Source organism: Siniperca chuatsi, linkage group LG10 (genome assembly GCF_020085105.1).
Source record: "Siniperca chuatsi isolate FFG_IHB_CAS linkage group LG10, ASM2008510v1, whole genome shotgun sequence".
Classification (NCBI taxonomy): Eukaryota; Metazoa; Chordata; class Actinopteri; order Centrarchiformes; family Sinipercidae; genus Siniperca; species Siniperca chuatsi.
The window spans coordinates 30125740-30139005 of record NC_058051.1 but is presented as its reverse complement, the minus strand read 5'-3'; the positions used below and the strand labels follow the sequence as shown (position 1 = coordinate 30139005).

Below are 13266 nucleotides of genomic sequence, written 5' to 3'. Positions count from 1 at the left end.
GCGAGACTCGACCTGCAGAAACCAGGTTTAACAAAATCCACTTTACGTACGAAAGGTCAGCTGACCCGTCTGCTCAGCCGCTGTGTAATGAGAAAATAACCCCCTGATGACGTCATGACGATGTGTTTCGGCGTGGGTTTTAGTGACTACACATCTTCAACTGAAAGTCTGCGTTACGAACTGGAGGCCGTTTAGCGGGCAGGGAGACGAAGGGGAACCAGAACTTCCAGGTTCTGATCCACAAGTCGGAAAACCTCGCTCAAAATCCCGCTGACATTTGTAACAAACAGAGTCGTTCTCAACAGCATGTCGTGTTCGTATGTTTAGATGGAGGACAGTAGTTTTTATTTTTGTTTATTCAATATCAATGTTTTTTTAGCTGCATTTAACGAACACCATTTCCCATAAGCCCACAGACCATCACAGACAGAAGAGGCGAGTCGAGGGTTAGTTCACGTCTGTAATAATGAGTTATTTTAAACACACACATTTGACACACATGTAAAATTCTTCTCAGGCAGTTTGTCAGAGTATCAAAAAACAATAATTTATAAGCGACACAAGCACTGCAGCGCAGATGTTTAGCATGAAGACCTGCTGTTTTCATCAGGGGAACGGGACAGGTCCTGGTCCGATCACACCAGGACATCAGCTCACACACAACCGGCCTCGCAGTCCAGCTCGATCCAAAAGAATCCCGCACTGATCCAGTCCCGTCTGACACTCTACTGTAAACCAGCAAAATCCAGTTTAGCCAGTTCATCTCTCCAGTCGGCTCCACTCAGCTGGAGGGTCTCTGGGTCCTCTGGGCTTCTGAACGCGACAGTTGAACCCTGAAAAATACCAAAAATACATTTAAATACACAAATCAACCACAAATACACAAATCCAGCGTCAGACACGGAGCTAAAGGAGCAGTCCAGCACTTGGTAAACCCTCTGGCTCTCTGTCCCCAGTCAGATCAGAAGATGGACGTCCTTTTCGGTAACGCCACTTTGTTAGGTACACCTGTAAAATCTATCCAATACAACAGCTCCGCCATAAGCTCCGCCTTTACGCAGTTAATAAAGTTCGGCTCTGAAAATGTCTCCATTTTACATCTGTGTTTCTACAGCTGTTCAGTGACAGCATGCAGAGGATTTCTCAAAATGATGCACTGTTCCTTTAAACCCCGAAGGCAGACTGTACAGGTGTACTGACCGATACCGCCAGGTGAACACAGGCTGCTCATGTCCGAGACCGAAGAGGAGAAATCTTCATAATCGTCGTCTGCTGTTGAAAGAGGTTCAGCTGGAAGAGACGAGAGTCACTGATTCATCTCATTTCTTTCCCTCCGTCTGTCCCCCCGCCCATCGTCCTTCCCTCTCCCCCTTACCTGCAATCAGGTTGTATTCTCCATCGTTGCCTAGCGACGGCGGCCCCTCCCCCAGCCTGTGATTGGCTGGAACTGCCGTGTCGTAGATGGGTGCGGCGTGCTGCAGGGTGAGCGGTCTAGCTCGGGGCGTGACGGTGCTGTAGACGGCAGCCGCCGACGCTCCCGCGGGGTCGTTGTCATAGTGATGGGACGGGGGCAGGGACCTGAGGGTTAATTGTCATGAAGCTGGGGGTAAAAAGCTCGCTCGAAACTGCGGAAGCACACTTCTGCCAGAAAAAGAAAACTGTGAAAAGTTGCTAACAAGAAATACAAAAATACTCATGGTGTGACTTTCTAAAGGGCGACACACAGCAGCTGTGTAAACCCCCCCCCCCACGCTGTTCTCTAAGGAAGCTGCAACAGGAAGCAACTGCTCGGTTTCGCCACCGTCTTACTTCATCGGGACGTTTGCGACTGGAGGGTCAGTCAAAATTATGAGACCATTATGTTTACCATCATAACTTTACCGGTTTAAAAAGTCATGATGTTGACTTTGTGTCTCATAATGTTTTGTTTTCTCTGACATTTAATCTGCTTCCATTATAAAACAAAAAGAGTCTGTGTAAGGAAATAAATAAAAAGTAAATTAAAAGTCCTTATAAACTCACGCGAATCTAAAAACAGACTGAAGGTTTTGCAGCAGCGTCAGAGGTTTGGTTTTCTCCCGGACTTCCCATCGATTTGCACTTTTGTGCGGTTTTAAAGACGCTTCGTGATCTCAAAATACCATTTCATTAAACTCCGCTACAAAATATAAGAACACAAGGCACCGTGTTTTGCACTGCCTCAAACTTAAGGTGCGTCTTTACCTGCTGGATCTGGGCGTGGCTACAAGAGAGTAGTTGGGGCTCGGTGAAGATGGGTGGTGGTGTTTGGGCTTGTTGACCACAGCGTATGTGTCACTCATGTCAATCTGCTGTGACTGTCTGTATACACAAGGAGAGAGAGAGAGGTGCTGATCAACGACTGCTAGCTGCTAACAGCACGTAGCTAATATCGCAGACTGCGTTTTTACATTTCTGTTTGTGCACAGAGCAAATAAACAAGACACAACGTGCTAATCGGTGAGCTTTAGAGGTGTTCGTAGGTGCATTTCTGAAGTTTAGATAGAGTCGGACTAGCTGTTTCTCCCTTATGCTAAGCTAGGCTAACCACGTCCTGACTCCAGCTCCGTACTAAACTCACTTCTCTCTGATAGAGAATGAGTATTTCCCAAAATGTTGAACTGCTGCTTTAAACTGAATCACTGGAATAGATGTAACCATAAACGCACACGTTTAAGATTTTAACACAAGAAGAGACTTTCAAAGCCAAGACCTTCAGCTTTACGTAAACTCCTCTTCAGATAAAATGTCCAGTGTCGACGTGTGAAGACTATTGCGATCGCAGGGGAGGAAGATTTCTCTTGAGCCGTTTGTATAGTTCCTCAGAAACAAAACACCAGCTGCACCATTTCATTTCTGATCCGATGCAGATCTGCGGGTTTGCTTTGTTTAAGAGAAATGGCCGCCACAGGAGCTAGCTACCATGCTAAAGCTTCTTAGCTAGCTAGGCAGCACCAGAAACTTGCTAACATCTGGTGATGTTGTCCCTCTGTTTCTGTGTCTAACACTGCGTTCATGCCGCGCCGCCCAAACGTAACTTTGCACCAAAGATGGTCTTTTTTTTTTTTAAGTGCCGGCGTCGCGTACAGTCGGCCGTGGGAGCCAATCAGGAACGAGACTTCTGACCTGTGACGACAGCAGCCAGCGATAGCAAGCAGAAGCTAAGAGACGAAAGAATGGCCACATCAATGCCACCTGGAGACGGCACAGGAAACGTGGTTCACGACGTTAAGCTGAATGGGAACTGGGACGCATCTTTGGACTTCTGAACTTCAGGTACCACAATGCACTGCAGGACTGAATCTCCACATCGGGAGCTTGAAGGAACAGACTGAGCCAGCTATAGTCAGCAGTGAACCGTCACATAATGTCAGTTTAACGCTGCTGCACATTTACATCCCAGCAGGAAGTCACGCCGCTCTCAACTTCCTGCTCGGGCCGTGTGACCACAGTAGCCATGGCAACACTGATTGTAATCTGTGCTGCCAAAACCACATAGGCCGAACGCTCACAGTACAGCCACACAGGAGGCAACGTCTGGTTACTCACTGATCTGTTTCTAATCTCATCATCATCATCATCATCATCTCATTGTTTCCTCTCTTCTTATTTCTGCTTTCCTCTCTCATTTCTCACATCCTCTTCCTCCTTCTTCTTCTTCTTCTTCTTCTTCTTCTTCTTCCTCTCTTCTGTTTTCACCTCATCTCAACTTCTCTTTTCATCCTGTCCTCTTCCTCTCTCTGGTGTCGACCCCTCACCTGTCCCCCTATTCTCACCTCCTTCTCCTTCCTCACCTGTTCTCTGTCCTCTTCCTTTACTTTTCTTCTACACCTGTTTTTTTTATTTATTTCTTCCCTCCTCTTCTCTCTCATTTCTCCACTCCTCTAAACCTTCTTTTCCTCCTCCTCCTCCTCCTCCTCCTCCTCCTCCTCCTCCCGCTCCATTTCCATGGTAACGTGGTAACATATGGGGATGGAGGGATGGAAAAGGAAGGTGAGAAAGTGTTAATTTAACACCTTTGGGTGAAACATCCTGTCTGTCTGCCTCTCTGCCAGCAGACAGATAGGATGGATATAGATAGATATAGAGACAGACAGGCAGAGAGACAGACAGAGAGACAGAGAGACAGACAGAGACAGAGAGACAGACAGAGACAGACAGAGACAGACAGGCAGACAGACAGACAGACAGACAGAGACAGAGAGACAGACAGAGAGAGAGACAGAGAGAGAGAGACAGACAGAGAGACAGACAGAGACAGACAGAGACAGAGACAGACAGACAGGCAGACAGACAGAGAGACAGACAGACAGAGACAGAGAGACAGACAGGCAGACAGACAGACAGACAGAGAGACAGACAGAGAGACAGACAGACAGACAGACAGGCAGGCAGACAGACAGGCAGACAGACAGACAGACAGACAGAGAGAGAGACAGACAGGCAGAGAGACAGACAGAGACAGACAGACAGACAGAGAGAGAGACAGACAGGCAGAGAGACAGACAGACAGACAGACAGACAGACAGACAGACAGACAGACAGAGAGAGAGACAGACAGACAGACAGACAGACAGAGACAGAGAGACAGGCAGGCAGACAGACAGGCAGACAGACAGACAGAGACAGACAGACAGACAGACAGACAGAGAGACAGACAGACAGACAGAGAGAGAGACAGACAGACAGACAGACAGAGACAGAGAGACAGACAGAGTCAGACAGACAGGCAGGCAGACAGACAGAGAGACAGACAGACAGACAGAGACAGACAGACAGACAGACAGACAGACAGACAGACAGACAGAGAGACAGACAGACAGGTAGCTACCTGTTGCAGGAGGAAGCAGGTGATCTTCTGGTTTTCTTCTCTGGTTTCTTCGGCTGCAGACAGACAGGAAGCAGGAAGTCTTAAAAAGCATCGATTCCAGATTCGAGGCCTTCGACGGAGTGAAAGACTCCTTCAGGTTCCTTCGGCCCGCCGTATTGTTCCAGCGCTCTGACCTGGAGTGGACCTCAGATCGATTCTTCTACCGATTGATCCTTACCTGCTGCGTATTCTGCTCATCCTTAATGATTACTTAATGATGTCATTAGGGATTATTGTTATATACGGCTGATAAGTACTGACAAAAATGTGTGTTATATAAATATTTCTGTAAATGTAAATAATTCAGTGCTCTTCACTGACAGCTGTCATGTTTTGCTGACTGGTATGATGGAGAAACAGGTGTTGAAGTCTCTGTGGCAGGAAAAGGTCTAAATTTGAACTCCGTGAACCTGAAGGTCAAACTGGCACAAACGACAGTTATTAAAACGGTCAAACTGGACGACTTTACGGTAAAAAGGCAACATCGCCAACTACGCCGAGTTCATCCGTTAACTGACCGGAAAGGAAGCATTCGGACGACGTTTCTCACTGATTTTATTCTTGTATCTTCGTTTTTATCGTTTGATTTGTGTAAAGCACTTTGCAACGCCAGTTTGGAAAGTGCTTTACAATTAAACTTCATTATTATACTTATTCCCATCGTCGTCACTGATTGTGCCTTCAACAACACAGAGTCGGTTTTTTACATTTCACAAAACAGCAACACGACATTAAAAAGTTAAAAACGCATTTTTAAATTGAAGCAAAGGAAAAGCAGTGGTGCAATGTAACGGAGTACTTTACTGTCCTGCTTCCGCTACTTTACTGCACTACATTCATCTGACGGCTGCAGTTACTTTACTGATTCAGATTTTTACACACAAAACATCTGAAGAGCTTATAAAATGTGTTTTGTTATTAATTAAACTTCCCAGCAGTTTATACAAGTTCAGCTGAATCGATCAGTCGACTGACAGGAAATGTGTTTTGACGTTTGAAGTCGTTTCTCCTGTAAATCCCTTCCTGGCTGCAGCTCCTCAGATGTGCAGATCTGCTGCTTTTCCTCTGAACGACTGTAATAACTGTGATGTTTGTTAATAACGTCGAGCTTCGGACTGTCGGTCGGACACGACGACACGCTGAAGGCGTCGCTTTGGGCTCTGGGTCGTCGTGACGGCGTTTCTCACCGTTTTCACCAGTTTTCCAAACCGATCGATGGATCAGCAGAATCAGCAGATGGATCCAGAATGAAAAGCATCATCAGCTGCAGTCCGATACAAACCGGTTCAACATGAGCTCCAGCTCCACCAGCTGCAGCAGCAACATCCTGCTTTACATTAATGCACGAGGAATAATAACCTGATGATAGAATATATAACAGCACAGCAGCCACAGGGACGCTGCACTGCTTTAATGCTTTAAGGGCTTTTTCCTGATCACACTCGCACACTTTCACTGCAGCAGAGTGTTTCACAGAGTGTGTGTTAGTGCTTTTACTGCAGCAACGGCTCTGACTACTTTCACCGGCGCTGGAACGGAGTAGAAATGTGTGTTGAAACATCAGAGTTTCCCTTTCTGACTGATTAATATGTAGTTATGTCGTCTCGCTGAGCTCCTTCTCCACAGATGAACAGACCGGAGCAGCAGCAGTGTTGCAGACTGTTAACACTCAACTGAAGCAGAGACAGAAATAAGAAAATGAAACGACGAATCACAGCGAGCTTCACGAAGCGAACACCTACCTGTCAGCATGTGGCGTCCATTAGTTCTGCGTTACTTTTAGTTGATTTCTTCCTGTTCAAAGCTACTCAGCAGACACTCTGTCTCTTTCTGCTCCCAACAATCTTCTCTCAAACTGTCTGCGGCGGTGGATTTACATACAGGAAGTCAGCTTTACGGGCCGCTTCCTCTTTCTGCTTCCTCCACCACCGACGCCAACATGCTGACTGAATGAACACTTCGTACTCAGTTTAAATGCGACTTCCCCGGTGGACTTTACCTCAGGCAGGTTTCCGTAGAGCTGGCGGCCGGCCGACTGCAGGACTCGTTCGAACATGCAGACGGCAGCCGTGAAGATGAACTCGTACTGATCCTGCAGAGCAGAAAGAGAAGTTCAGACCGTCGGCACGCTGGAGCTTTTAAAATGTCCGTCGCGGCGAAGGTTGCGGTCAGCTTTGATCTCCTCGGGGGAGGATGTGTGTCACCTCTGTTTCACCGTGCTTTAAATAACGCCACGGTGTCTCTGGGGTTTACCTCCACTCCCCCCTCACACGGGCGTAGTCGCAGATTTCAGCAAAGGAAACTAAATCTATGCAAAACCCCTTTCCCGCCTGTCCCCATCACCTGACCTTCCCCACACCTGTTCGCACTTTCCCTGCAGCATACTGTGTACGTGTGTGTGTACGTGCACACGCCTGAACGATCCCTCAGCCGGACCTCTTTTTGGGTCAGTTTGCCTGTTTTCGTCTGCCTCCCTGGTTTTGACCAGAAGTAAATGTGAACCTGTACCTGTCCTGCGTCTGGGTTCACACCTGTTTCTCTGCTGAGTGCACTAAAAAGCCTTTAATACTGCTTTGTAACACGGCGGACACCTACGTGTGTTGGCTAAAAGCCTTCATCAGGAAGGTGACGTAAAATACAGACAGTCCCTTTAATGGCACAGGTGCATTACAGGTGTGTGGATGGAGTCCAAGGGGAAGGCGGAGCCACAGAAATCCCACAGGTGATTGTAGAACAGTTATCAGTCCCTTTCTGTGACCTTCCTGTTTTCTTTTTTGGTTTAAACACTTATAGTTCATTTACTTTGTGGACCTTTTGACCCTCAGACTGTAAATAAACATGGCCGACATGACATCTGGATCGCCCCCTGGTGGCTGGCTGCAGTACAGCTCATAAGCCCCGCCCCCTCCACGTTAGCGGACGGGACAAACAGAAAAATCAAAGATGGCTTCAGTTTAGGTCGCGCTGATGTTTGTGTTTTGTCTTTCTGATAAGTTTGTTTTTTAGTTATTTGATTTTAGAAAAAAGGAGGGTTTCACGTCATGATTGACAGCTGAGGCCGGCTCTCGATTGGGTCGGCCGGGTGTGTGGGGGCGGGACCTCGATACCGCGGCTCCACCCCCGATCACTACTGCGCAGACTCTGGTTCCAAATGACGTCACCAGCGCAAGATGGCCGCTCCCGTATCCGGATGTTCTGGGAGGACGTGGACACGCGGCGGCCATCTTTATATGCAGTCTGTGTTTTGACCTGTCGCCTTTACGTTCACGCACATAAGCAAACATAGCTTTTGTTTCATAAGTCATACTCAGTTTATTTAGCATGTTTGGCAGCTTGCTTGTAGTGAATTTACCTGTTGGGTTTGCGACGGTGCTGCTGGAGGGACGTACTGAGCAAAAGGTGAGCTGTTAAAACAGGAAGTGGCCAGTCAGGCTGCAGGTGGGCTGGGAGGTGTTTTAAAGTATTCCTGTCTCGTTTAATTTGTAGTTTAGCTGGTAGTGCGTGTGTCTTGGCCCCGTTGTTTTGTTGAGTAAGGGGACTTTGAGTAGGGACTGTTGACGGGGCGGGCGTGTCCGTCACCGCTGACTGTTTAGAGCAACATCAGTATTTTTTGAGAGCGTACTTTCATACTGAGTATTGACAAAGTGTCTGTTTGTTTAGTTATTCTTTGATCAGATACATATTTTCCTAATTGAAATAAAAGGGTTAAAACGTGTTTACCTTCCCCCCCACACACACACACACACACACACAAAGGTATCTGCTTCAGGAGAACGTCGGCACCACGCCGCCGCTGATGTAGAAATGTGTTCACCTACTTTAGTTTGGACGGCAGACGCTCTCTGCCTCCGGAGCTCCAGGACGAGCTTCATGATGCTGAAGTCCGCTGTGATCTGCTGCAGAGGAGACGCAACACACCGAGCATCGTCACATCTGCGGCTTCAGCCCTTAGTGTTGATCAATAATCCTAAAAACACTAATATAACACACTGTCATACAGGTAAAGAAAAGGGAAAGCTAAAAGTTGGAAAAAGGGTTTTTCTTTAATAGTGAGATGATTCGGAGCTGATTTGGGATCAGAGTCCTGCAGCGTCTCTCTCTCGTCATGTGTTGTCGTGTGTTACCTTGGTAACCAGCAGGTCATGGATGTAGTCGAGAGCACAGATGACTCCTGTCCTCCCACAGCCCGCACTGTAACACACACACACACACGCACACACACACACACACACACACACACACACACACACGCAGGAACAGATGCAGTGTGCATGTTAACTGTGCCATCGATAGCAGGTGTTACCTGCTGCATATTCACAGCCTCCTGCTTTCTGTGTGTGTGGGCGTGTGTGTGTGTGTGTGTGTGTGTGTGTGTACATGTGTGTGTGTGTGTGTGTACATGTGTGTGTGTGTGAGATAAGCTGCCATATGTGTGATATGGCCTGTTGAATGTTAATGACCATCTGACCTGCGATCTGTACTGCTGGCAAAAACAAGCGTCAGTAATGATGTGGAATTAACATCCGTTTAGAGACGGAGTGTGTGTGTGTGTGTGTGTGTGTGTGTGTACCTGCAGTGTATCAGCAGAGGCGAGGTGTGTGTTCCCTGGCTGTTTCTGGCTCTCTCCAGCAGGTCCAGGACTCCTGCAGCCTCGTAGGGAACGTCGTGATCCGGCCACGACAGGAACTGATACTGAGTCACTGAACGGCTGTCCTGAACAGAGATGACTTCAGATGTTTTATAATTAAATAATATATATAACTTTTACTCTTAAGATGTTTAGTTGTAGTTAAAAATAGGCGCTAAGAAACTTTTCACAAGTGGTCTGCTGGTCCAGGTCACGGATGGTTTCTTTCATCACAGTTTACCAGCACAGGAGGAGTCTGTGCACCCAAATCAATCAAAATAATCCTTAGCTTAGCCTAGCTTAGCACAAAGACTGGAAGCAGGGGGAAACTGCTAGCTTGGCTCCATCAAAAGAGAAACAATCAGCCTTCCAGCAACTCCAAGTCTGTCTGATTAACACGTGGCATCTTGTTAGCTAACCGGCTAACCACCAATCCATCCAGTTTGAATATGTGAGTGTTTTCAAGTTAAACAAGGTCTTAAGTTGCTCTTTAAAGACTCAGCTTTTCTAACAGCTAACCCAAACTAAAACTACCACGTATTAGCCGCGTGACGCTGTCAGCCAACTAACTGGATCCCACCTATCGTGTACTAGTATCGGTGGTTAAAATCTGGTTAAATGAAGGTTAAACTGTTTAATCAGACTGGCGCAGGCGGATATTCCCGACAGCTTCGGCTTAAAGAACTCATAAAGGACATCGCGTGTGGAGTCGCTGCTGATCTGGAGAAGACGGATCTCTCTGAGCTCCTCCTGCGGGCCTCCTAAACCAGCTTACCTGCTGGTACGTGACAGTCAGAGCCCGGACCACCAGGTCTTCGTTAGGTTGCGTCTCCTCCTGCTGGAAACACACAGGAAGCACACGTTAGAAACACGTCAGCCATGTTAGGAAGGGAAGGTTTGATGCCCTGAGGAAAGCTCTCTGAAGCTTTGCAAGACTGCAATGTAAAGTAAACAGTGTGTGTGTGTGTGCGTGTGTGTGTGTGTGTGTGTGTGTGTGTGTGTGTGTGTGTGTGTGTGTGTGTGTGTGCGTGTGGCCTCACGTTGCAGACAGTAAACGGTCCAAATGCAGCAGACTGGTGAGCTGGAGCCCAGTAACACTCACACTTCTTCTGCAGAGGACAAAATATCAGTTCATCTTAATAAAGAGACGCACATTCGGCTCCTTTATTCATCTGCAGACAGAAGAGAACGGAGACACAACACTTCCACACGCATTTATGTAAACGCACACATTAGAAACGACGAAATGACGACAAAGATACTTTTTCTTTTAAAAAAATCCTCAAAACTACGAGATATTTAATAACAATTAGAATCGCAGTTTCCCCAATAAAGATATGAATGAACGATAAATCAAAATTTAGACTTTTAATGTCAAAATTACGATGAAGTACGTGATGTTTTGAGATGGTAAGTTCAAATGATGAAATATGTCACAATCATCATTTAGACCGCGAGAAGTTTTTTAATTGAACATGTTTTAAAAATTTATTTTTTTTACATTTGATCAATCCTGGCAAACTAAATTGGTGAGAAGAAAAATGACAAAAACTGCTTTTATTTGTTTGTTGTTTTTTTTTACCTTTCCCATCTCTATTTCTCTGCAGGCCATGACTATCACCTGAAAACACACACACACACACACACACACACACACACACACACACACACACACACACACAGTGTCAGACATTAGTCAGAGCCTCCTGATCTCATCTGACGATGAAAACATTTTAAAACATTAATTTGATTTCAGTCTTACTAACTGAATCCGTTGCAGTGTTTGAAAAATAAAAGCAGAAGCTTGTGAATTGTAGTAACATGTGCGACGCAGACTAATTCCTGGGCAGTGAGCAGACCTTGACGTCATGCTGCCAGATCATCCTCCAGAAGTCGGTGAGCGTGGAGCTGAGCGGACCCTGAGCGGCGATGTACCAGCTGTGCGCTGACGCCCCCTGCAGGACAAACACCGGCGTTACAACCACGACAGCCGCACAGAGAGCCCAGAGGCCTCAGGGCTTCCAGACAAACGCCACGGGAAAGGAAATCACGTTTTGTTTATTCTGTTCTCTAGCAGTAAACAGTTATAGCGTTTCAGTATAAACATTTATAACAAAACATCACATTTTATAGACTCTTCGTGCGCGAAAATCTTAATCTGCAAAGCAGCTCGGACCCGAAGAAAAAAAAAAAAAGTACAATACCGGTCACCTTGATGAAGCTGGCGTTGATGTAGTCAGAGTCAGAGTCTGTGGTCGGCAGAGACAACACCACCCGAGACTGGTCATCTACGCACACACACACACACACACACACACACACACACACACACACATCAGTAACAGCCCCTTCTGACTCCCGGGGCGTCACACACCGACGTTTTGTTTGTTGTATACAGACACACAAGGTGCCATTTAGCGTGTGCAGGGACGCACAGGGCCGGCAGGAAGCCTTAAAGGGACGGTTCCCCCATCCCCACCTGCGGCGCTGTTTATCCATCCAGAGGGTTTCGGTGCGAGCTGCAGAGCTCTGGAGATATCGGCCGCAGAGACGTCTGCATTGTTTGAATATAACGGGACTGTAATACATTTGAAAAACTCGACAGCGACGTCTCTTTGCAGAAATCAGGACCCGGATACTGAAGGGCCTTGCTGCGAGGAGTTTCATGTGGGAACTATCGGTAGCAGAACCACCTGTGGCGCCGCACAATGCGGAAACTATAGGAAGAACTTTTGTGCCACTGAGCAGCTTTCATAGGAATGAACGGAGCCCCGCCTTCTCTTTATACACCCGTGAATATAACGAGCGACATGGAGGGACGGGTCAGACAAGCGCAGGACTCCCGCCCAGGAGAGCCGGATTCGTGTCCCGTGTGAAACCAAAAGTTATCGTTGAGTTATTTAAAGTTTTAAGTTGCATTACAACTCACGTCACGTGACTTCACACTACCTTCTCCAGACGCTAAAGGGTACGCCTACCGTGTGCGTCTGTATACAGACGTTAAAAAACGTTAGTGTTTGATGCCCTGGGAATGAGAACGGGTTGTCAGTATACCTTTGAAGGTGAACATTAAAACAGTATTTGCTTTCTGGAATCATTACTCCGGTTCACATGTAAGTACAATTTTGAGGTACTTGTACTTTAATTGAGTATTTCCATATTCTGATACTTTGTACTTCTACTCCACTAAGATTCAGAGGGAAATATTGTAGGAGAAAAGTCCAAAAACAGAAAACAGGTTTGTGTATCAGAACTTTGTTTCTTCTTCTTTCCTCTCCCAATAATCATCTCACGACCCCTCAGATTTATCTGGTGACCCTTTGGAGGGGCCCGACCCCTAGGTTGGGAACCACTGGACTAAACTAGCTAACAGTGTATAAAGCGGTTAGAGCTACTAGCTAACAGTGTATAAAGCGGTTAAAGCTACTAGCTAACAGTGTATAAAGCGGTTAAAACAACTAGCTAACAGTGTATAAAGCGGTTAAAACTACTAGCTAACAGTGTATAAAGCGGTTAAAACTACTACCTAACAGTGTATAAAGCGGTTAGAGCTACTAGCTAACAGTGTATAAAGCGGTTAGAGCTACTAGCTAACAGTGTATAAAGCGGTTAAAGCTACTAGCTAACAGTGTATAAAGCGGTTAGAGCTACTAGCTAACAGTGTATAAAGCGGTTAAAGCTACTAGCTAACTGTGTATAAAGCGGTTAAAGCTACTAGCTAACTGTGTATAAAGCGGTTAAAACTACTAGC

General features: G+C 46.5%; 1 protein-coding gene across 5 annotated transcripts in view; it reads right to left on the bottom strand.

The window, feature by feature from the left end:
* Window positions 1–447: 447 nt before the first annotated feature.
* The window catches only part of ptpn18 (protein tyrosine phosphatase non-receptor type 18), a 21182-nt gene continuing 8363 nt past the window's right edge, over window positions 448–13266 (bottom strand). Inside the window, exons 3-16 of one of the 5 annotated variants that reach the window (XM_044210240.1) lie at window positions 11727–11803; window positions 11375–11470; window positions 11098–11136; window positions 10556–10624; window positions 10291–10350; window positions 9459–9601; window positions 9013–9079; window positions 8707–8784; window positions 6888–6980; window positions 4850–4902; window positions 2224–2340; window positions 1376–1578; window positions 1201–1290; window positions 448–833 (exon numbers count right to left, since the gene is read on the bottom strand). In XM_044210240.1, the coding sequence (XP_044066175.1) occupies window positions 760–833; window positions 1201–1290; window positions 1376–1578; window positions 2224–2340; window positions 4850–4902; window positions 6888–6980; window positions 8707–8784; window positions 9013–9079; window positions 9459–9601; window positions 10291–10350; window positions 10556–10624; window positions 11098–11136; window positions 11375–11470; window positions 11727–11803 (1259 nt within the window). In that variant the 3' untranslated portion in view covers window positions 448–759. Of the gene's footprint in view, window positions 834–1200; window positions 1291–1375; window positions 1579–2223; window positions 2341–4849; window positions 4903–6887; window positions 6981–8706; window positions 8785–9012; window positions 9080–9458; window positions 9602–10290; window positions 10354–10555; window positions 10625–11097; window positions 11137–11374; window positions 11471–11726; window positions 11804–13266 lie in introns of all 5 variants that reach the window. The other 4 variants (XM_044210239.1, XM_044210244.1, XM_044210241.1 and 1 more) reach the window with 4 other exon arrangements.